Source organism: Aotus nancymaae, unplaced genomic scaffold (genome assembly GCF_030222135.1).
Source record: "Aotus nancymaae isolate 86718 unplaced genomic scaffold, 86718_ANA_hifiasm-v0.15.2.pri h1tg000010l, whole genome shotgun sequence".
NCBI classification, from domain to species: Eukaryota; Metazoa; Chordata; class Mammalia; order Primates; family Aotidae; genus Aotus; species Aotus nancymaae.
This window is the reverse complement of record NW_026988421.1, coordinates 60,393,662-60,417,959: the sequence shown is the minus strand read 5'-3', so window position 1 is coordinate 60,417,959 and position 24,298 is coordinate 60,393,662. Positions and strand designations below refer to the sequence as shown.

The 24,298-nt window shown below is 42.2% G+C and overlaps 1 protein-coding gene across 8 annotated transcripts in view; it reads right to left on the bottom strand.

The window, feature by feature from the left end:
* TET1 (tet methylcytosine dioxygenase 1) overlaps positions 1-24,298 on the bottom strand; it is a 149,573-nt gene that overhangs the window by 97,174 nt on the left and 28,101 nt on the right. For 3 of the 8 annotated variants that reach the window (XM_012451417.2, XM_012451418.2, XM_012451416.2), the window contains one exon: positions 3,237-3,290. In XM_012451417.2, the coding sequence (XP_012306840.2) occupies positions 3,237-3,290 (54 nt within the window). Of the gene's footprint in view, positions 1-3,236; positions 3,291-3,387; positions 3,796-3,818; positions 4,002-24,298 lie in introns of those variants that run through there. The other 5 variants (XM_064374204.1, XM_064374206.1, XM_064374203.1 and 2 more) reach the window with 3 other exon arrangements.

Genomic DNA, 24,298 nt, shown 5'->3' with positions numbered 1-24,298 from the left:
CAGACCACATCACTTAAAAGCCCAAGTTCATGATTCAGGGACTGAAATCAGCGCACGCCTCTATCTAGATCAAGAGTCAAGGAAATGCTTGTGTTTCCAATAATAACATTGCTAACGAGATGTCATCTATATATGAAAATGACTAGTGATCACCAATAGGCTTGAATGGGAAGCTGATGCTGAGCTACCCCCTACCCACCACTGCTGCACCATTAGCTGATACCCATGCTGGCCTTTAGAGTGCTTTGACCAGAAACTGTCATTTCAGCTACAAAAAAAATCTCTAATCAGGATTGTAGATCACCATTTAGTTTTAAATTTTGAAGTACAATAGAATGAATATAGGTATAAATATGGATAATTGTTTTGTTTTGTTTTGGAGACAAGGTCTTGTTCTGTTGCTGAGGCTGGAGTGCATATTATATATATGTATGTATATGCTCATGTGATTATAGCTCACCACAGCCTCTAAATCCTAGGCTTAAGCGATCCTCCCACCCAACCTCCTGAGTAGCTATGACTGCAAATGCATGCCATTGTACCCAGCTAATTTTTAAATTTTCATAGAGACAGGATTTTGCTGTTTTGCAGGCTGCCGTCAAAGTCCTGACCTCAGGCAATCCTCCTGCCTTGGCCTCCCAAAGCTCTGGGATTACAAGGGTGAGTCATCACACCTGGTGGATAATAGGTATGTTTTTAAGAGGAGAGGGATATGAGACATTCCAGCCAATTTCAGCCCGATGACTGGATTCAGTAGTTATCAGGTTCAGGTCAGTGTAGGATGAAACAAGTCTCAAATTCTATACCCAGCTTCTTGAATCAGGTTCTTCACCTATCCAACTCTTTTCTAATAGATGATGAAAATGAAATGTCAATCAGGATACCTGTAGCATCCACCCTGACAAAGAGTAAATGACCCAGGAGATTTCAAGATCTAAGAGGACAAAGTCAAAGTCAAAGGACCAGTGATGGGAATCTCACAGGTTGATTTGGTCTTCTATCATAATTTGCTATCTTTACAGAAAAGACTAGGTTTCTTGAATGATGCCAAATGTAAAGACAGGAAATTATGACAGAAGACCAAATTATAACCTGTGAGATTCCCATCACTGGTCCCCCAGTTAGCATCCTCCTAGAATATCGAAGTCCTCACCCATAAAACCTTAAGCTGACAGTTGTATTCCTCTCCCACTCGCCCTCCCAAACACAGGTTTTATTTTCTTATGTCTCCTATAGGATTATATAATATTCTACATTTGCTCTATGAATTTTATACACATCAAGCTAAAATCTGAAAGTTTTTTAGCATTTCTACTGTGAAGCAGAAAAACAAAGCTTTCATTGGATGAGAAAAAATTATGTCTAACAGAAAATGTGGAAAAACATTTTTAAATGCCAACATCAGAAATTTTTTTTTCCTTTTAGAATATTTTCCTGGTCTTGTACAACAATTGCTAACTACAGAGGAACGTGAGCAACAATTTGTTTCTGCTTGCTGTTGCAAATGAAACGTGGCCACCCACAGGCACTTTTATTCTTTCTCTTTTAAGTCACAGTCCACTGCCATGATTCCAAAAAGCAACACATGGTATATTTACTTTTGAAATTTATTTCAGGTGAGAGGACACTCACAGTCTAACAAAATAAACATAGAATTAAATCACATTCCCAAAGTCCAATTCTTCTTCCTAGCCAAGACAGGGTGAGATAGAGATACCAGACTTGGTCTGTATTAGTTTCTCCACATAGTCTATCCCTTTCTTCTTCTAACCCCCATCTACAACCCCAACAAATGAGAGCCATTTATAACAGTAAAACTAAATCTATTTCTCACAAAATGCCTGAGATGGATATAGCCAAGGCAGAAAGTATAGAAGGAGATTAGGAAATATAAGCAGGGTTTTTAATGATAAACTTCTATCTTTCTTGGAAGGAAAGGGGGGTTGATGAATCAATATGAAGAAGAAAAATAGAAAAGGGTTTAATTTACCTTGAAAATAACCACAATTCTATTTGTCCAGGCCCAGTGAAAATTTGTGTCAAGCAATTTCATTCATTTCACAGTGCCTAGCACATTGCTGACTGTGTGGTAAATATTAAACAAGTACTTGTTGGTTGATGAAACAGATACATGGAAATGCTGTATAGACACAGGAAGCAGAAACTCAATGTGGTCAGGCAAATTTGAAAGCAAGGCAAGGTTTGGTTCTCCGTGTCAATATTTTCAAGTTACACACTGGGGCAACAAATGAAATAAAATTCTGCCACATTCATAGTTCAACATGTTGTTCCTCTTTGACTGCTAAAACTTTATATGTAGAAAAGGAAAGCCAGGATTAAGTAAAAATATTTTAAATTAAATGTACACAAAATAATGAAAGGTAAGTCATTTTATTGCTTTGTATTTCTTCTTGCATTTAAAAGGTGGCTTGCAAAGGTGGCTTACATTTGTAATAGCAATACACCACTTGAAATCTTAAACACATAAGCACCTAATTTGCTAGACTGAAGCTAGCCTTGAACTTTTAGTGATGCCATATGCTTTTAAATTAACCCTTCTAAACACTGTACAAATCTCATAACACAGACTGTGAGCTTATAACTGAATTAGGTTACTACTAAATACTCATCAGGCAAACTAAAGAAAATAAAGAAAACATGCATATTCTTACAGCTCCATGAAAGCCAAAATTAAAGATGGTATTATAAGAATTTGAGATTAAACAACTATAATTTGGCTGTAAGATCTCCATGACTTACACATTAAGTTTAACTAAAATCTCTAAGGACCTTTTTCTTTGGAAAAGAATCATACATTTTAAAATAGCCTTTAATGAACAGTCTATTAAAATCACAATGGATCATAGCTGTCAACTTCAAATAGTGCCTTTCTTCTAGAGGGCTTAAGTTTACACACTGGTGCAACCCCACAAATGCAGATGCTACAAAGGGAGCTATAAAGAAAAACAAATTTTATTCGCAACCCTCTGCATACAAACTTTTCCTTCTGTAGACTTGTGTGGAGTTGAAAATAAAGGATGCTAATATGCACATTATGTAGCACATCAAAAAAAAAAGAGAGAGAGAAAAAACACTTTAGTTGAGTGGAAATTCATCCATCTACTGAAAATCTGGGAGAATTCACATATACTGTACTCCAAATTTACCCAAGTGCAGAAAAAATACTATATGAAATGGAAAAATAATGAAATATTATTTAATCAACAGCTGATTACCTTTAAAATTTTGGGCTTCTTTTCCCTCTGGGGTCTCTTGTTTTCCTTTATAACCTAAAAAAAATCAAATTGCAAAATGAGCCTCTGTTTAAGAAATAAAATTAGCTCCCACATCCCCAAAATTTTTGGTTATTTCCCTGTAAAACTATACCATTTAAAATCATCAACATGTTTGCTAGGCAGAACCTAAAGAGCTTATGTAAAATGTATACTTTAAAAGTCACTGAAAAAAAATCTTGCATAAAGATGAAGTAGGGAAATACCCTTTTTTCCCCTTAAAGTCTGTCTTAATTAGCCTCTGCATTCTTCACAGCGAAGCCCACGAGGTAGCCATCTTGCTTGCTTCTGCAGAGGAAGCCTCTACAGTGGAACAGTTCTGCAAACTGCTTTTTGGTATTATTATCATGGTGTTTAAAGGCAGCCCTGGCCTGCCAGCACTGTAGACGTGCTGGGCATGCCTTTTGCAAAAACAGCCCCACAAAGAGTGCAGCCAATGGCAATGCAGAGCTTAGCAACTCCAAAGTGATCTTCTCAGCCTAGCCCTTCCTAGACAAAGGATCTCCTGTGCGGCTCGGCTCTCACCACAGGACACAGGCAGCCACAAGCTGCGACATGGAGTTCGCTGTAGAGGATCTGGTCGCGCCGAAATCACAGGAGGCTTCAGCAAAAACAATGCACACAAATCCCCCAGGTCACCACCATTGGATCGATGGCAGAGCCTCCCTGATTAGTAACCTCTTGGCGGCTCCGAGGGCAGGTCTGCATGGGGGAGGGGTGCGCTGCTCTGCCTCCAATGTACAGGAGACATAACCGAGCCTGGGGGGCATTTGGGCTTGCTGAAACTCTGGAAGGTATTGTGCATTTTTACTTTATAAGGCAAGGCTAAATATTGGCGATATTTAAGGCAGGGAGGTTATGTGAGGACAGTGTAGGCTCAGCTGTTGGGCTGCCTGTCTCATTCCTCAGGAACCACACCTCTTTGCAGCAGGCGCTTTGCCCAGAAACACAGCAATTTGATTTCTGTCAATAAATGTCCAATGACAATGGCGAGTTAAAAAATAACAATAAAGCCACTGAAAAGGAAAAGGACGGGATGAGGACAAAAAAGAGGGGGAGGAGTTTTCAAAATACACTTGCCACCCTGAGTGTCTAGAAAGAATTTTCTCTCTTGCTCTGGGCATTTCCGATGACCTTCATTTCCCAATAAAATTCCTTCCCTACCAGAAGGAAAATCTGGAGTCATATCTTTGGGATAAAAGGACACCTTCGGCTCTTCTGTCTCCCAAGATCAACTGTCACTCAGCATCTATCCACCGACCTGCCAAGCAAGTCCCCATGTGGGGCCGGTCTGTGCACCAGACTTGCGGTCAGACAGAGCCACCCACTTCCTAGGGATCCGGACCTGAGCCAGGGGTAGGACAAGCCACCATCTCCCCACACACACCTGGACTGCCCCCACGCCCAGTGGGTGGTAGGCAGTGGGACAGCTGGCACCACAACTGGCACCTGCCCGACACTGAGAAAGGCAGGACCAGGAGCTATGCCCCCACCACCTCTCTTAGCCACCTGGCATTGCAAGTGGCAGCAGAGCAGGGCAGCTGCAGTGAGCTGGCTGGTCTCAAGGTCACTGCCAAAATGCAGTGCAGAGGGCGGTCACAGTCCCATCACAGCCACCTTAACAGCTGCACAGATCTGGGGAAGACAGCCCTAGATCCAGCCTTGCAGGGCCAAAGTTTCAGCAGAACATTTGGGGGATTGGCAGGAGGACCTCCTCGGCTGCTCAGCCAAAAATGGGTTTTCCACTTGCAGTTGGATTCAGAACAGATTCCCACAACCAGAAATCAGGAACAGACTGAGGGCCGGAAGGCCTGCATTTCATCACCCTTAATTCCCAGCCTTTCAGTTTGCCACAAAAGCACGCTTTCCTTGTTGGAACGTGAAGTCCAGCATGCGTTGTTTTTCAACTTTTAAACTACCTCTCACAACCCACTCCCCCCACATTTTTAACAAATTCATGTAAAAAAAAAAAACCTACTGACCAGGGATGGTGGCTCAAGCCTGTAATCCTAGTACTTTGGGAGGTTGAGGTGGCCGGATCACCTGAGGTCAGGAGTTCAAGACCAGCCTGGCCAACATGGTGAAACCCCATCTCTACTAAAATACAAAAATTAGGCAGGCACAATGGTGGGTGCCTGCAATCCCAGCTACTCGGGAGGCTGAGACGGGAGAATCGCTTGAACCTGGAAGATGCTGGTTGCAGTGAGCTGAGATTGTGCCACTGCACTCTAGCCTGGGCAGCCGAGCAAGACTCCATCTCAAAAAAAAAAAAAAACTACTGAATATGGTGTTCTCAACTCTTCCTTCAGTGCTTGTAACAAAACCAATGGACTCTGACTTATGCGTATCCACCAGTGCAACTTTGAACACACTAAGCCCACACTATCTCTGAGAAGTTCTGTGTGAGGAATGAAGCAGCACTGAAACAGGCAGAAAAATGATCAAATACAATAAGATTTGAAAATGGGTACAAAACAAAACCTTTTAGCTGTACATACCCCCTTTATTGGTGATTTTTTTGTTTGTTTTCTGAGATGGAATCTCTCTCTCACTCAGGCTGGAGTGAAGTGTCGTGATCTTGGCTCACTACAACCTCCGCCTCCCGGGGTCAAGTAATTCCCTGCCTCAATGTCTCGAGTAGCTGGGATTGCAGGCCCCGCCACCACTCCCGGCTAATAATTTTTGTATTTTTAGTAGACACGGGATTTTACCATCTTGGCCAGGCTGGTCTTGACCTCCTGACCTCATGATCCACCCGCCTGGGCCTCCCAAAGTGGCGGGATTACAGGCGTGAGCCATCGTGACCGGTTTTTTTGGTGATTTTTTTTTTTTTTTTTTTTTTTTTGAGACAGAGTCTGGAACTCTCGCCCTGGCTGGAGTGCAATTATCTCCACTCACTGAAACCTCTGCCTCCTGGGTTCAAGCGATTCTCCTGCCTCAGCCTCCCAAGCAGCTGGGATTACAACAGCTGCCTGCCACCATGACTAACTAAGTTTTTGTATTTTTAGTAGAGATGGGGTTTCACTATATTAGCCAGGCTGGTCTCAATCTCCTGACCTCGTGATCCACCCACCTTAGCCTCCCAAAGTGTTGGGATTACAAGCATGAGCCACCGTGTCCGGCCTTTTTTGCTGATTTTTTAAAAATTGTGGTAAAATATACATAACACAAATTTATTATTTTAACTTTTTTTTTTTTTTTGAGATGGAGTTTTATTCTTGTCGCCCAGGCTGGAATGCAACGGCAGATCTTGGCTCACTGCAACTTCTGCCTCCTGGGTTCAAGTGATTCTCCTGCCTCAGCCTCCTGAGTAGCAGGATTACAGGCACCCACCACCACCCCCGGCTAATTTTTGTATTTTTAGTGGAGACAGGGTTTTGCCATATTGGCCAGGCTGGTCTTGAACTCTTGACTTCAGGTGATCGGCCCACCTTGGCCTTCTAAAATGCTGAAATTACAGGCTGGGTAAGCCACTGCGTCTGGTCTCATTTTAACTATTTTTAAGTGTATAGTTCAGTGACATTAAGTACATTCACAATGCTGTGCAACTATCACCTCTCGATTTCCAGAACTTTTTCCTCCTTGTAAACAGTAACTCCATCCCCATTAAACAACAACTCATTTGCCTTCCCCAGCCCATACTAACTTCCATTCTACTTTCTGTCTATAAAATGGACTACTCTAAGTACCTCCATAAGTGGACTTATATAGAATTTTTCTTTTCATGTCTGTTAACTTCACTTGTTAATAGCATAATGTTTACAAGATTAATCTGTGTTGCAGAATGTATCAAAATTTCATTCATTTTGAAGGCTGGACAATATTCCTTTGTATGTACATAACACATTTTGTTTATCCATTATTCTGTTGTTAGACATAGTTGTTTATACCTTTTGGTGACTGTGAATATTTCTTCTATGAACATAGGTGTACAAGTAGGTATACAAGTAATATATACCTTGGAGTAGAATTGCTGGATCATATGATAAGGCTATGTTTAACTTTTTGAGGAACTACCAAATTTTTTCCATAGCAGCTGCACTGTTTTACAATCCCATCAGCCATGCACAAGGATAGCCCTACATTTCTTGAAGTGCATTGCATTTCAATTACACATTATGCCTCTTCTCTTGAATGATCGAATATAAATTTTAAAACATCAACATTTTTTCCAGGTTAATTGTTCAATATTTAGTAAAGTGGCCACGATATATAATTGTATAATTTAAATCAGTCAGCTGGGTGCAATGGCTCACGCCTGTAATCCTAGCATTTTGGGAGGCTGAAGTGGGTGGATCACTTCAGGTAAGGCGTTTGAGACCACTCTGGCCAACATGGTGAAACTCAGTCTCTACTAAAAATACAAAAATTAGCCAGGTGTGGTGGCATACACCTATAGTCCCAGCTACTATGGAGGCTGAGGCAGGAGGATTGCTTGAACCTGGGAAGTGAAGGTTGTGCAGTGAACAGAGATTGTGCCACTGCACTCCAGCCTGGGCAACAGAGCGAGACTCCGCCTCAGAAAAAAAAAAAAGTCAATCCATTAGCTGTGTGATCACTAAAACAAAATCAGGCTCACAGGGTTAGGTGGTTAGGTGTACTGAATATCTACATGGTTGAGAGTTCTATTTTTTTTTTCCATCCGAAGGTCACAAACTTCAAAGATAGAGAGGTCTATTTTAAAGGCCCACAGACAGGTGTTTTCACTGTATAGGATACTCATGAATCCATACAACATTGCACTTGACAAACTAAGCAAACATCGAAGGGCTGCATGCACTCTTCTGTAAAATCAGCTAATAAATAAAGCAAAGTCTCATCCTACCTATAGATGAAAGTTAATGAACATGATCAGAACTAACATTAACTCCAAATATCAAATTGACGCTTCAGCACAAAGATCTATACTGTTTGAACACAGAATAGATTGGTAATCTCTATCAGGTTTCCTTTTTTTTTTTTTTTTGAGACGAAGTTTCACTCTTGTTACCCAGGCTGGAGTGCAATGGCGCTATCTCGGCTCACCGCAACCTCCGCCTCCTGGGTTCAGGCAATTCTGCCTCAGCCTCCTGAGTAGCTGGGATTACAGGCACGCGCCACCATGCCCAGCTAATTTTTTGTATTTTTAGTAGAGACGGGGTTTCACCATGTTGACCAGGATGGTCTCGATCTCTTGACCTCGTGATCCACCCGCCTCGGCCTCCCAAAGTGCTGGGATTACAGGCGTGAGCCACCGCACCCGGTGTCTATCAGGTATTTCAATTCCTATACTAAGTGATTTGATGGTCTGAACTCTGGGTGAATTTTGATGGGAGAGAATAGTCAGAAATTCTGAGCAGAGGCCAGGTGCTGTGGCTCACATCTGCAATCCAAGCATTTTGAGAGGCCAAGGTTGGAGGATCACTTAAGCCCAGGATTTCGAGGCTATCCTGAGCAACATAGCTGAGACCCCATCTCTACAGAGAAATTTAAAAATTCGCTGAGCAGGCCGGGCGCGGTGGCTCACGCCTGTAATCCCAGCACTTTGGGAGGCCGAGGCGGGTGGATCACGAGGTCAAAAGATCGAGACCATCCTGGTCAACATGGTGAAACCCCGTCTCTACTAAAAAAAAAAAAATACAAAAAATTAGCTGAGCATGATGGTACATGCCTATAGCCCAAGCTGTACCAGAGACAGAGGCCAGAGGATGGCTTGAACCTAGGAAGTGGAGGCTGCAGTGAGAGATGATTGCGCTTAGGCAACAAAGCAAAACGCTGTCAGACAAGACAAGAAAAGAAACGATGAAAAGGAATTATGAACAGAGAAATTGAAGATCAGTCAAGAGAGGCAATTCCATTCTCTTATTACTTAGGATGAAATGCATACAATTAGCTGCTATTGAAAAAAAGATCAGAAAGTAAGAAACCTTGTGATGTATTCCTGTTTATTCAGAACTTGTTGGCTGGGCATGGTGGCTCACCCCTGTAATCCCAGCACTTTGGGAGGTCAAGGTGGGCAGACCACCTGAGGTCAGGAGTTCGAGATCAGCCTGGCCAACATGGTGAAACCCCATTTCTACTAAAAATACAAAAATTAGCCGGGCATGGTGGCAAGCGACTGTAATCTCAGCTACTCAAACGGCTGAGACAGGAGAATCAACTTTAACCTGGGAGGCGGAGTTTGTGGTGAGCCGAGATTGCGCCATTGCACTCCAGCCTGAGTAACAGAGCGAGACTCCATCTCAAAAAAAAAAAAAAAGTGTGTGTGTCTGTGTATCTGTGTTGTGCCCTCAGGATTAATGTTATGAATAATTCCAAAACTCTACTTCTCTTTCTGGCTATAAGCACCTCTGCATCCACAAGAAACTAGAAGTACAAACTACCTAGATTAAAACAACAGCAGCACACTAGGAGGAAGCTTCTTCCAAACTAATATCAGGAGTAATTCACCTTTCCTCAAGACAGAAGACTCTGAAACATAATATCCTTCCAATGTTTCCCACACTCTCCTCTCCCAATAAATCCTTTATTTTTCTTCTCATTTTGGGGGGCTACAACTTCTGCAATGATAACTAAATAAAAAATATTTCAGCCAGGCACGATGGCTCATGTCTATAATCCCAACACTTTGGGAGGCCAAGTCGGGTGGATCACTTGAAGTAAGGAGTTCGAGACCAGCTGGCCAAGATGGTGAAACCCCGTCTCTACTAAAAATACAAAAATTAGCCTGGCGTGGTGGTATGCACCTGTATTCCTAACTACTTGAGAGGCTGAGGCAGAAGAATCGCTTGAACCCGGGAGGTGGAAGTGGTTGCAGTGAGCCAAGATCGTGCCACTGCACTCCAGCCTGGGCAACAGAGTGAGACTCAGGCTCAAAAAAAATAAATAAATAAAAATTGAAAATAAAAAAAAAGATATTCCAAGTACTATCTTTTATAAACGTCCAATCAATAAGAATAAGAAAACTACACATGTACTATGTAACCATAAAAATTAAAAACTTTTAAAATGTTAAAGAATAAGAAAAGATGTTTTGTACCTTTCAGATTTTTTTTTTTTTTTGGCCAGGTGTCACTCTCTTGCCCAGGCTGGGGTGCAATGCCGCAATCATAGCCCACTGCAAGCTCAAACTCCTGGGCTCAAGCGATCCTCCCACGTCAGTGTCCCAAACAGGCGTGTGCTATCACAACAAGCTATTGTGGCTTTTTTTTAAAAGATGGAGTCTCGCTCTGTCACCATGCTGGAGTGCAGTGGCGTGATCTCAGCTCACTGCAACTTCTTTCTTTTTTTTTTCTTTTTTAAAGACGGGGTTTCACCATGTTGGTCAGGCTGGTCTTGAACTCCTGACCTCAGGTGATCCGCCTGCCTTGGCCTCCAAAGTGCTTGGATTACAGGCGTGAGCCACCACGCCCAGCGGCTCACTGCAACTTCTACCTCCTGGGTTCAAGTGATTTTCCTGCCTCAGCCTCCCGAGTAGCTGGGACTATAGGTCCGCGCCACCATGCCCAGCTAATTTTTGTATTTTTAGTAGAGACGGGGTTTCACCATATTGGCAGGATGATCTCAATCTCCTCACCTCATGATCCGCCCGCCTTGGCCTCTCAAAGTGCAGGGATTATAGGCATGAGCCACCATGCCTGACCTTTTTTTGTTTGTTTGTTTTGTACAGACAGGTCTCCTTATGGTATCCAGGCTGGTTTCAAACACCTAGGCTCAAAGTGCTGGATTCTGGGTGTGAGCTGCCATGCCTGGCACCTCTTGGATTTTTTTTTTTTTTTTTTTTTTTGAGATGGAGTCTCACTGTCACCCAGACTGGAGTGCAGTGGCATGATCATGGCTCACTGCAACCTCCACCTCCCAGATTCAAGTGATTTTCCGGTCTCAGCCTCCCAAGTAGCTAGGACTACAGGCACATGCCACCACACCCGGCTAACTTTTGTATTTTTTTGAGACGGAGTTTCGCTCTTGTTACCCAGGGTGGAGAGCAATGGCGCGATCTCGGCTCACCGCCACCTCCGCCTCCTGGGTTCAGGCAATTCTCCTGCCTCAGCCTCCTGAGTAGCTGGGATTGCAGGCACGCCCCACCATGCCCAGCTAATTTTTTGTATTTTTAGTAGAGAAGGGGTTTCACCATGTTGACCAGGATGGTCTCGATCTCTTGACCTCGTGATCCACCCGCCTCGGGCTCCCAAGTGCTAGGATTACAGGCGTGAGCCACCGCGCCCGGCTAACTTTTGTATTTTTAATAGAGATGGGGTTTGACCGTATTGGCCAGGCTGGTCTTAAACTCCTGACCACAAGTGGTCAGCCTGCCTCAGCCTCCCAAAGTGCTGGGAGTACAGGCATGAGCCACTGTGCCTGGTCTGAGATTTTTTAAATCTAGTTTGATTTTATTTCCTGTGACACAAAGGAACCTGAAAGACTAACACTGGAGAATCTCCTTGGAAGACTGGATTGAGTAATAGTCTGGGTGGAAGCTGTTCCCCTAGCAGAGCCTTTCCTGCTGGCTCTCTCTCCAACCCCTTTCCCTGAGGCTACTATTGCTCTTTTCCCCTACCAAGGGGCCAGATCTACCGGGTATGGGGTATGCACCACATTCCCTCCAGCAGTTCTGCTTACTGCTGGTAAAAATAGCTATTCCTTGACGGCTCTTCTAAAGCAAGAAATGAGGAAAACTTAGTGAATTATCTTCAACAGTTACCAACAGAGACAGACTGCTGTAAGAATGGAGCTGAAATTACCCCCCTTCCAAATTTCTCAACTCTTCTTTGTACCAACTAAAAACTGGCAGGCCTACTCCCTGTGTCAGTGTCTAGATTCAGAATTTGGACAGAAAAATCTAATAACAGGGCTGACCATGGTGGCTCATGCCTGTAATCCCAGCACTTTGGGAGGCTGAGGTGGGTAGATCATATGAGGTCAAGAGTTCGAGAACAGCCTGGCCAACATGTTGAAACCACGTTGCTATTAAAAATACAAAAATTAGCAGGGTGTGCTGACATGCGCCTGTAATTCCAGCTACTCGGGAGGCTGAGGCAGGAGAATCGCTTGAACCCAGGAGGCAGAGGTTGCAGTGAGACAAGATCACAGCACTGCATTCCAATCTAGGAGACAGAGCAAGACTCAAAAATAAATAAATAAATAATAAAGTGCTAGAATCAAGGTTAGATGTTGAAAAGGAAAAAAAAAAGAGGAAGAAAAATTCAATAACAGCATCTATATGATTTTGTTAAAAACAAAGAAATCATGGAGGAAGCTTCTATTTAGAACAATTTCCTCTTTAATGAATAATATTTTAGAGCTTGCTTCTTTTTGCTTGTAATCGGTAATATTCTCCTTTTCTTCAAAGGAAGTTCTGTACCTTCGGGCTCTTTCTCTGTGTCATTTATGCTAGACTACTGACTCAAAATAATATCTTATCCTCTGCTTTTAGAGAATCTAATTATCTAGTCAAGTTTAATGGCCAAATCATGAAAATTTATTTTTTCACTTAGAAGCTCAAAGCATTTTACACATACATGCAACTTCTTTCTGAGAAAGAAGTAGGGGTTAAAGTTTAGCAAAACTAAACTTTAAATTATGGCTCAGCATGGTAGCTTACACCTGTAATCCCAGCACTTTGGGAGGCCAAGGCAGGAGGATCACTTGAGGTCAGGAGTTCGAGACCAGCCTTGCCAACATGGTGGAACCTGTCTTTACTAAAAATACAAAAATTAGCCAGGCGTGGTGGTGCATACCTGTAGTCTCAGCTATTCAGGAAATCCAGGCAGGAGAATTGCTTGAACCCAGGAAACGGAGGTGGCACTCCAGCCTGGGCAACAGAGAGAGACTCTGTCTCAAAAAAAAAAAAAAAAAAGCCTGGGTGAGGTGGCTCATGCCTGTAATCCCAACACTTTGGGAGGTTGAGGAAGGTGGATCTCCTGAGGTCAGGAGTCCGAGTTGGCCTGGCCAACATAGTGAAACCCCATCTCTTCTAAAAATACAACAAATTAGCTTGGTGTGGTAGTAGGCACCTGCAACCCCACGTACTTAGGAGGCTGAGGCAGAATCGCTTGAAAGTGGGAGGTGGAGGTTACAGTGAGCTGAGGTCATGCCATTGCACTCCAGACTGGACAACAAGAGCAAATCTCTGACTCAAAAAAAAAAAAATAATAATAATAATAATAATAATAATAATAATACAAAAATTAGCCAGGCATGGTGGCATGTGCTAGTGGTCCTAGCTACTAATGAGCCTAAAGCAAGAGAATCGCTTGAACCGGGGAGGCAGAAGTTGCAGTCAGCCAAGATCCTGCCACCGCACTTCAGCCTGGGAAACAGCACAAAACTTCATCACAAAAAGTAAAAAATAAAAAAAATTTTTTAAAGCTTTAAATTATTTTTTCCCTTCCATTCCAGAGAACTTAAAATTATTGAAGAACCTTAAAAGACCTCAGGTCCAAAAATGTTTTCTTTCTTTTTTTAAAAAACCATTTTTTTTCTTAAGAGATGGGGTTTCACCATCTTGGCTAGGCTGGTCTCGAACCCTCCGCCTCAAGTGATCCACCTGCCTTGGCCTCCCAAAGTGCTGGGATTACAGTTGTGAGCCACCACGCCCAGTCCCAAAAATGTTTTCTTTAAAATGTATTAATTTGTTTTTCACAATGACCTTCCCCATTTAATAACCAAAACCCCTTGAAACAATGTAACATATGTAAGCACCTCTCTTATGCAGACATAGTGCTCAGCGTATAACTGGAGGAATGTCATTGTTGCCACCCACCCGGAAACTACCATCTTATAAGAGATACAAACAAATAAACACGTATTCATGATGTAATGTAGAATGAGATAATACACAGAGGAGGCTTCCCAGGGGAAGCAACATTTCCCACTGAAACCTGAGGATGGGCAGGTAGGAGTTGGCAAGATATAGAAAGAAGGAAGGAAGGCGTGTGCCCCACGTGGAGGTAACAGCACACGCAAAGACGCTGGAGCACTGTGGTTGCTGTAGTTACATTCCAGGGCAGCTGTTAAGGGGCCAGGGGGAGATAAGCATATCAATAAATATGCCACCACTTGGGTAGCAAGGTTATTGAGCATGTATATGAAGAGATGCCAGCCTTCTCTACCATTCCCGTTAGAATTATTTTTGTTGTTTTGTCTTTCAATTGTTCATAATTGTTTCTTTGAAAAACCAAGAATAATGTTCCCGTTAAGATGATTATCAAAAATATCAGCTACCTTTCCAAAGGGAGAACTAAAGAGAGTTGATTGGTTTGTACCAGACCTGAAACTCGTTTTTAAGCTAGAAAACACCCTTGTACAAGTAAGTCTCCTAATCAGAGAAAAGCAATTATTTTGAGAATGGATATTATGTAGGCTGTTTTTGTTGAGATGAGACCAGTTCTTCAGGAAGGGCTTACTTCTGTAGTTTCTAAACTCATTTACTCGAGTCTCACACAATCCATGGAGAAGCAAGATTTGACTGCTTACAAATGAGTTACTCTCTTAGCTGGATGACCCTGTGTTGCACAGAACGCTTCCGATGTTGGAAGTTGGGGGTGCTCTTACTTACTTTGTTCACCCCAGAAATAGAATACAGAACACCAGCTATGTTCCAGGGCACTGCTTAATGGCTGTGGGTCTTACTGAATAGCACTTTTCCATGGAACATAACTCAGATAGAGAAAAGAGAGGAATTAGAGTTTTGTTCCCCATAGGGAACCAAAAAATAAAAAGATTTATCATTGAACTCATAATATTTGCAACAGAATTTCTACAATTAACTTTCCAAAGTCTGTTTCATTTTTCTGATATCCAAATACTTAGGCAGTGACACATTAGCTCTTTTTTATTTTTTTAATGCACAAATGGTCCTTGGTGCTCTTGCCACATATGTGTCTTCTAATTTGCTACCATTTCTGTGCCTGAAGGGGATTCTTTTCTGATTTTGCAAGATAAAGCCCTTTAGGGATACTTGTGGAGTCAGAAGCAGATATACTTGCTTTAACAAGAAAACAGGTTCCCTAACAAGCTGAGGAAAGAAGGACACAAGGAAGGACAGATGGAAAGAAGGACAAAACCTGATAGGTTCACCACCACAGGCTGCTATAAAAACCAGCATTGGAGCTGAAGCTTAAAACTGTGCTAACTGTGCACATTTAAGTGAAAAAAAAAAAGTCTATCAGGAATGTTTTAGCACTATTACAATGGTGTTTCCATAGATACTCACTCTTATTATTTAAAAAATGCAATTTCCCTCTGAAATCTGATTTACCTGATTTCCAATGCTTACCCAATGAGCACATTCACTCTTGTGGCTTAAATGGTTCATAATGTTCTTATGAAATATTTATAAACCAAGAATTGATATTTTTCTTGCCCAAAACATCATTCTTTTCAAACACATCACATAAGAATAACCCCATAAACATGGCCAGGCGTGGTGGCTCACACCTGTAATTCTAACACTTTGGGAGGCCAAGGTGGGTGGATCACCTGAGATCAGGAGTTGGAGACCAACCTGGCCAATATGGTGAAACCCCATCTCTACTAAAAATACAAAAGATTAGCAGGGCATGGTGACACACGCCTATAATCCCAGCTACTCAGGAGGCTGAGACAGGAGAATCACTTGACCTTGGGAGGCAGAGGTTGCAGTGAGTTGAAATCACACCATTCCACTCCAGCCTGGGCAACAAGAGCAAAACTCCATTTAAAAAAAAAAAAAAAAAAATATATATATATATATATACACACACACACACACACACACATATATATATATATTCCTCCCATAAATATATACACCTATTATGTATCCAGAAAAATAAAAACTATTTTTAAAAATGTCAAACTGGGCCGGGTGCAGTGGCTCACGCCTGTAATCCCAGCACTTTGGGAGGCCGATGCAGGCGGATCACGAGGTTAGGAGAGCAAGACCATCCTGGCCAACATGGTGAAACCCCGTCTCTACTAAAAAATACAAAAATTAGCTGGGCATGGTGGCACGCGCCTGTAGTCCCAGCTACTCAGGAGGCTGAGACAGGAGAATTGCTTGAACCCAGGAAGCGGAGATTGCAGTGAGCTGAGATTCCACCACTGCACTCTAGCCTGGCTCCTGGTGACAGAGCAAGACTCTGACTCAAAAAACAAACAAACAAAAAAAAAAGATAAAAAAAAGTCAAACTTCATTCACTAATGTTGTGATTATATTTTTAATTTTATAAACATATACTCATTATTTTCAGGGCTACTATTGCTAATCATCATAACAAATGAAGTATTAGTGGGTTTGGGGAGGATGAAGGATCACTACACCTGACAATTATCTATTACTTACCAGGCATGCAATAAAAGAATATAGCAAGCCGGGCGCAGTGGCTCATGCCTGTAATCCCAGCACTCTGGGAGGCTGAGGCGGGTGGATCACGAGGTCAAGAGATCGAGACCATCCTGGTCAACATGGTAAAACCCCGTCTCTACTGAAAATACAAAAAATTAGCTGGGCATGGTGGCGCGTGCCTGTAATCCCAGCTACTCAGGAGGCTGAGACAGGAGAATTGCCTGAACCCAGGAGGCGGAGGTTGCGGTGAGCCGAGATCGCGCCATTGCACTCCAGCCTCGGTAATGAGCAAAACTCCGTAACAAAAAAAAAAAAAAAAAAAAGAATATAGCTTTTCAGACGGATATGGTGGCTCACGCCTGCAATCCTAGCACTGTGGGAGGCTGAAATGAGTGGATCAGGAGGTCAGGAGTTCAAGACCAGTCTGGCCAAGATGGTGAAACCCCGTCTGTGCTAAAAGTACAAAAATTAGCATGGTGGCATGCGCCTGTAATCCCAGCTACTTGGGATGCTGAGGCAGAGAACTGCTTGAACCTGGGAGGCAGACGTTGCAGTGAGCTGATATCACGCCACTGCACTCCAGCCTGTGTGACAGAGCGACACTGTGTCTCAAAAAAGAAAATAGCTTTAGATTTTAAAAAAATATTTATTTATTTATGAAGAGACAGGGTCTTGCTGTCACACAGGGTGGTGTACACTAGTGTGGTCATGGCTCAGGGGGGACTTGTAGTGAATTCCTGGGCTCAAGTGACCCTTCCACCTCAGCCTCCAATTTTTTTTTTTTTATGCTTTGTAGATACAGGGTCTCGATACGTTGCCCAGGCTGGTGTCAAACTCTTGGCCTCAAGAGATCATCCCACCTTGGCCTCTCAAAATGCTGGGGTTACAGATGTGTAATGTGTCTGGCCTGTATGTTTTGAAAATAAAGCGTTATTTCCTCCTGGGCTGTCCAACTTGAAATTTTATCTTATAAGAGTTCAGGATATCCTTAGGGAGATCCTAATCCCAATGATGGGACCATGAACAAGTCAACCTCCAGTAGATTCAATGAGGGAAAACGCTGATATCAGAGTTACACGCAATATTGAATATAAAAAGCACGTAGTAGCTGGGCGTGTAGTAGCTGGGCATGGTGGTGGCTCCTGCCTATAATCCCAACACTTTGGGAAGCCAAGGCAGGATTGCTTGAGCCCACGAGTTTGAGACCAGCCTGGGCAACATAATGAGATCCATCTCTCTCTCTAAAAAAAAAATAGCCGGGAATGGTAGTACATGACTCTGGTCCCAGCTACTCAGGAAGCTAAGGTAGGAGAATCACTTGACTCTGGGAGGTCGAGGCTGCAGTAAGCCATGATCACACCATTGCACTCCAGCCTGGGCAACAGAGCAGGACCCTGTCACACACACACACACAAAAAAAAAAAAGAATAAAGAAAAGCATGTGTTACAGCACTTGACTCTCAGTCAGTGCAACTGCAGCAATGGAGAACCATGACTGTCACTAATTAAGAAAACCATGTACACGTAAACCATGTAATGAGCAAATAAAATTCATTTAATATAAAAATTGGAAGGCCAGGCGCAGTGGCTCACACCTGTAATCTCGGCACTTTGGAAGGCCAAGGCAGGCAGAAGGCTTGAGGCCAGGAATCTGAGACCAGCCTAGCCAACATAGTGAAACTCCATTTCTACTAAAAATACAAAAAATTAGTGAGCATGGTGGTGCATGCCTGTAGTCCCAGCTACTTGGGAGGTAGAGGCATGAGAATTGCTTGAACATGGGAGGCAGAAGTTGTAGTGAGCTGAGATATCACTACTGTACTCCAGCCTAGGTGACAGAGTGAGACTGTCTCAAAAAAAAAAAAGAAAAAAAAATTGGAGATACTAACAGAACACTGGAACCTCTTCCAGATAAATATAGTACTAAGGATGGGCTAGATGGCTCACTCCTGTAAGGCAACACTTTGGGAGGCCGAGGCAGGTGGATCACTTGAGCCCAGGAGTTCAAGACCGGCCTGGGCAACATGGCAAAACCCCATCTCTTTTTATAAATGTCTTTTTAAAGTATATCTAAATATCTATATATACATATAGACATATATATCTATTAAACAAGTTTGCTACTAGCATCGGGATAGGCTTGCTCCATGCTAATTCCATCATAATATAACCTTACACTTATGTTAAAGAGAATAAGAAACTTTCACTTCTAGTGATAATTAAATTGATATTTTGGGAGAAACCTCCTGCTGAAGACAATTAAAAAACCTGGACAAAATGCAAAGTCATCTGCTTTAAGGAATAGGAGAGTGCACCATTACCATGATAGTGAAGAATTACCAGGTCATGATTCAGAGGAAAATAAGGTCCCGTGTAGGTAAAAATGTTTTTGTTGTTGTTGTTGAGACAGGGTCTTTTGCCCAGGTTAGTGTGCAGTGGTGCAATCATAGCTCACTGCAGCCTCCATCTCCCCAGTTCAAGCAATCCTCTCATCTCAGCGTCCCTAGCAGCTGGGACTACAGGTGCTCACCACTATGCGCAGCTAATTTTTCTATTTTTTGTAGAGACAGGTCTCAGTTTGTTACCCAGGATTGTCTCAAACACCAGGGCTCAAGAGATCCTCCTGCCTCAGCCTCCCAAAGTGCTGGGATTACAGGTGTGAGCTACCACACCCGGCCAACATTTTGAGACAGCGTACCACTAAAATATTTTAAATAAAAATTAAAAATGGAGAGAAAGAGTTAAACATAGTTAAAGGAACACCTTAATATTAAAATACAGCAACAGTAGAATTGACAAACTCAAAGAGTTTAAGTGTTAAAATTATGTTCACATTTTGTATTTTTTTGTGGAATGAAACTAGAAGATGCTAACATCTCTCCAAATTTCACAAGTCTAAAAGATACAGCAGTAACCTCAGCATGACTTATTCCTCAACCAGTCCACCTCTCAGTCTCACTCCTCTCCATCCTCTGGGCACTTCACATTTTCCTCATTGCCTTAGCTCAGACATATTGTGGTTAAAATGAACACGTACCATTCAATCCAGGGATTCTAATCCCAGATCAACTATGTTCTTAAGCAAGTTACTTGGCCTCTCTAAGCCTCAGTGTCTGTCTTACCTTATAAATTAAGGCAGAATGTATATTTCATAATATTGTTGTAAGATTCTATGAGACAATGAGCATGTGAGTTCTTAATGCTATACCGCTCACTTAATAAATACTGAGTAAGACTGGGCATAGTGGTACATGCCTGTAATCCTGCACTTTGAGAGTCTGAAATGGGTCGATTGCTTGAGTCCAGGGCAACAGGATAAAACCCCATCTCTATTTATACATATAAAAAATAAAGAAAAGTCAGGCACAGTGGCTGACACCTGTAATCTCAGCACTTTGGGAGGCCGAGGAGGGTGGATCACTTGAGGTCAGGAGTTCAAGACCAGCCTGACCAACATGGTGAAATCCCGTCTCTGCTAAAAATATAAAAATTAGGTGTGATAGTGTGCACCTGTAATCTCAGCTACTCGGGAGGCTGAGGCACGAGAATCTCTTGTACCAGTTAGGCTGTGGTTGCACTGAGCAGAGATTGCACCACTGCACTCCAGCCTGGGTGATCAAGTGAGACTGTCTCAAAAAACAAAACAAAACAAAACAAAACCAACAAAATGTGTTTCTAGGGCCAGGCACGGTGGCTCATGCCTGTAATCCAAGCACTTTGGGAGGCCGAGGCGGGTGGATCACGAGGTCATGATATCGAGACCATCCTGGTCAACATGGTGAAACCTTGTCTCTACTAAAAATACAAAAAATTAGCTGGGCATGGTGGGGCGTGCCTGTAATCCCAGCTACTCAGGAGGCTGAGGCAGAATTGCCTGAACCCAGGAGGCGGAGGTTGCGGTGAGCCGAGATCGCGCCATTGCACTCCAGCCTGGGTAACAAGAGCGAAACTCCGTCTCAAAAAAAAAAAAAAAAAATGTATTTCTATTTCCCATTCTGCATAATGAGAATCTGAATACTTAGATCTCATGGGTTACTGTCAGCATTGAATACAGTAATGGAAAGCCTTTTATCACAGTGTCTGGCCCTCAAAAAATGTTAGTTTTGCAGGGCACGGTGGCTCACACCTGTAATCCCAGCACTTTGGGAGGCCAAGGCAGGTGGATCATGAGGTCAGGAGATCGAGACCATCCTGGCCAACATGGTGACACCCGTCTCTACTAAAAATACAAAAATTAGCTAAGCTGGTAGCGTGTGCCTGTAATCCCAGCTACACAGGAGACTGAGGCAGGAGAATCACTTGAACCAGGGAGTCAGAGGTTGCAGTGAGCCAAGAACCCACCACTGCACTCTAGCCTGGTGAGAGTGAGACTCCGTCTCAAAAAAAAAAAAAAAAAAAATTAGTTTCCTCCTACCTTCCTTTCCTTTGCCAGCTTCCCGTGTATGTTTCAAGCAAACAAGTTTAAATTTTGTTAAAATTGCGTGTACCTAATTAGTAATGAAGTAATGTGAATTAGAAATGTACCTAATTAATAATGTTATTCATTCTTTAAAAAGAAAGAAAAAAAGTAGAACAATATTTTGATTTCCGTATTTTATTAGTTTGTTTTACCATCTCATAATGCAATGGCAGGGTCTCTAGAAAATGGGCTTAAGTGAATAATGAAAGCAACTTAATTTCTATGTTGCCCAGTAGATAAATCTCCCTGCAATTCTGTAATAACTCCTGTACAAATTACTTATTCCTCCAAGGATAGAAGAAACTAACAGACACCCGCTTTTTTCTCTAAATCTAACCTATATCCACACCATCCAAAATTCCATGGCTTGGATCAACTCTGGTCTTCCACTGTCTTGTCCTCCCACATCCTCCTCCCTTGATCCTACTTTTACAGAAAACTCACCACAATATGGTATTGCATATGAAATATGATATGAAAATGAGCTGTATAGTGTAAATGTCTAGAACACAGCAGAAATACCAAAACCCTCTCATTATACAAGCACAAGAAAATAATTGTGGCATAGTCATCTCACTGGAAACCACAACTCTAATTCTGCATCACATGGGAACAGTGAAACCAATTCATTCATAAAGTATCTTAATCCTGCAGCAGGAAAAATGCTTTACCAGATACTGAGAAATGGTATTTATGGAATACTTGGGAAGACTTCATTGCTTTCCTCTATATAACATGAATAAAATGGCAAGATGAAAAGCAAGTGAAGTAATTAAATAAATACACAAATCTCTGCAAACATATATAATACCCACCACTTTTAAGCATCTATTATATAGCAGGCACACTGCAAGACCCTTCACAGACATCATCTCTGCTCCTCATGGCATCCCTGCTTTGCAGTATGACTATCTCAATGTTACAAGTAAGTCTACTCTCACACTGATGACCAAATAGGAAATTACTAAATTCTTAGCAAACTGTTTTTTCCTTAATAGAAACAATATTCAATTTCATTCCTTCAAATCTGTTAAAAAACTGGTGTGAGGCTGGGCACAGTGGCTCATGCCTGTAATACCAGCAATTTGAGAAGTTGGAGGAAAGATTACTTGAGGCCACAAGTTCAAGACCAGACTGGGCAACATAGTGAGATTCCCATCTCTACAAAAAATAAAAAACATTAGTCAGGCTGGGTGCAGTGGCACATGCCTGTAGTCCCAGCACCTTGGGAGGCCGAGGCAAGCAGATCACCTGAGGTTAGGAGTTTGAAACCAGCCTGGCCAACATGGTGAAATCCTGTCTCTGCTGAAAATACAAAAATTAGCTGGGAGTGGTGGCCGGCACCTGTAATCTCAGCTACGAGGGAGGCTGAGGCAAGAGAATCACTTAAACCCAGGAGGTACAGGTTGCAGTGAGCTGAGATTGCCCAACTGCACTCCACCCTGAGTGACAGAACAAGACACCTTCTCAAAACACAAAAACAGAAACGTTAGCCAGGCATAATGGCACACACGTACAGTCATTACTTAGGAGGCTGAGGCGTTAGGATCAGCCTAGTGAATAACATTATTAATTAGGTACATTTCTAATTCACATTACTTCATTACTAATTAGGTACATGCAATTTTAACAAAATTTAAACTTGTTTGCTTGAAACATACACGGGAAGCTGGCAAAGGAAAGGAAGGTAGGAGGAAACTAATTTTTTTTTTTTTTTTTGAGACGGAGTCTCACTCTCACCAGACCTTGAACCTCTGGGTTCAAGGTTACAGTGAGCTATGATTATGCCACTGCAGCCTAGCCTAAGGAGAGAGCAACTCTATCTCAAAAAAAATTTTTTAATGGTGTGATTCTTTGACTTGTTTTTATTTCAGGGAGTGGACATATGATTTGCTTTCTTTGAAATCTAATAAAAGCTATGGGTAATCTCGCTAGAAAAAAATGCATATAAATGCAATATGCTGCATATAATTCTGAGGGGGTGGGATCACAGACCATAGAAGCCTATCCAGAGTAAGAACCTTTGACGAAGAAGTTGCAGTTTTGCCGGGGACAGTGGCTCATGCCTGTAATTTCAGCACTTTTGGAGGTCGAGGCGGGTGGATCATGGATCATGAGATCAGGAGTTTGAGACCAGCCTGGCCAACATAGGGAAATCCCATCTCTACTAAAAATACAAAAATTAGCCAGCATGGTGATGTGTACCTGTAGTCCCAACTACTTGAGAGGCGGAAGTAAGAGAATTGCTTAAACCCAGGAGGTGGAGGTTGTGATGAGCCTAGATCGAAACATTTTGCACTCTAGCCTGGGGAACAGAGCAAAATTCCGTCTCAGAAAAAAAAAAAAAGTTTCCCTTTTATGATTTCTAAATCATATGAAAGAATGATGTTAGGATCATTAAAACTAGGATCAAATTAGTCCTAGAAACTCTTGGCTAGGCATGGTGGCTCACACCTGTAATCCCAGCATGTTGGGAAGCTGAGGCAGGTGGATCACCTGACGTCAGGAGTTCCAGACCAGTCTGGTCAACATGGTGAAACCCTGTGTCTATTAAAAACACAAAAAATTAGCGGGCTGTGGTGACAGGCACCTGTAGTCCCAGCTACTTGGGAGGCTGAGGCAGGAGAACTCACTTGAACCCTGGAGGCAGAGGCAGCAGTGAGCTGAGATGGCATCACTGCACTCCAGCCTGGGCAGCAAAGTGAAACTCCATCTCAAAAATAAATAAATAAATGAAATTCTAATCTTCCATGGTAGCTCAAAATACACCAAATACCAAATCTGATGTGGTTAAACCCACTCATTAGTTAGGAGATTTGCTGAAATACTGGCTCAATCACCATCTTTGAGGGTTTTAAGATGTGTTCACCAAAAATAACATAATAAACTCGTTTCTGAATTGGGGAGAAGATGGAAGTGACTTTCCAAAAACTATCTGGACCATAAACTTCAGGTTCCCAAAAGTGGTAAAGATTGAGAAATCATTAAGCATTAACTCATCAACAAAATACTAAATATTTTGGTTGTTAATAGTTTCAGCTTGATCCCAGTGCATGAACACAATCTGAAATGGAAACAAAGATTTATTTTTTTGAAAAAAGTTCACTACTATATGGAAAATTTTTAAGGAACTGAAGCATTCAGCAATAAAAAATTAATTGGTAAGTTATGTTGATTTACCTATAGGAATATTAAGTAGGCATTTTAAAAAATTTTACAAATTTCTAATTGTAAGAGAAG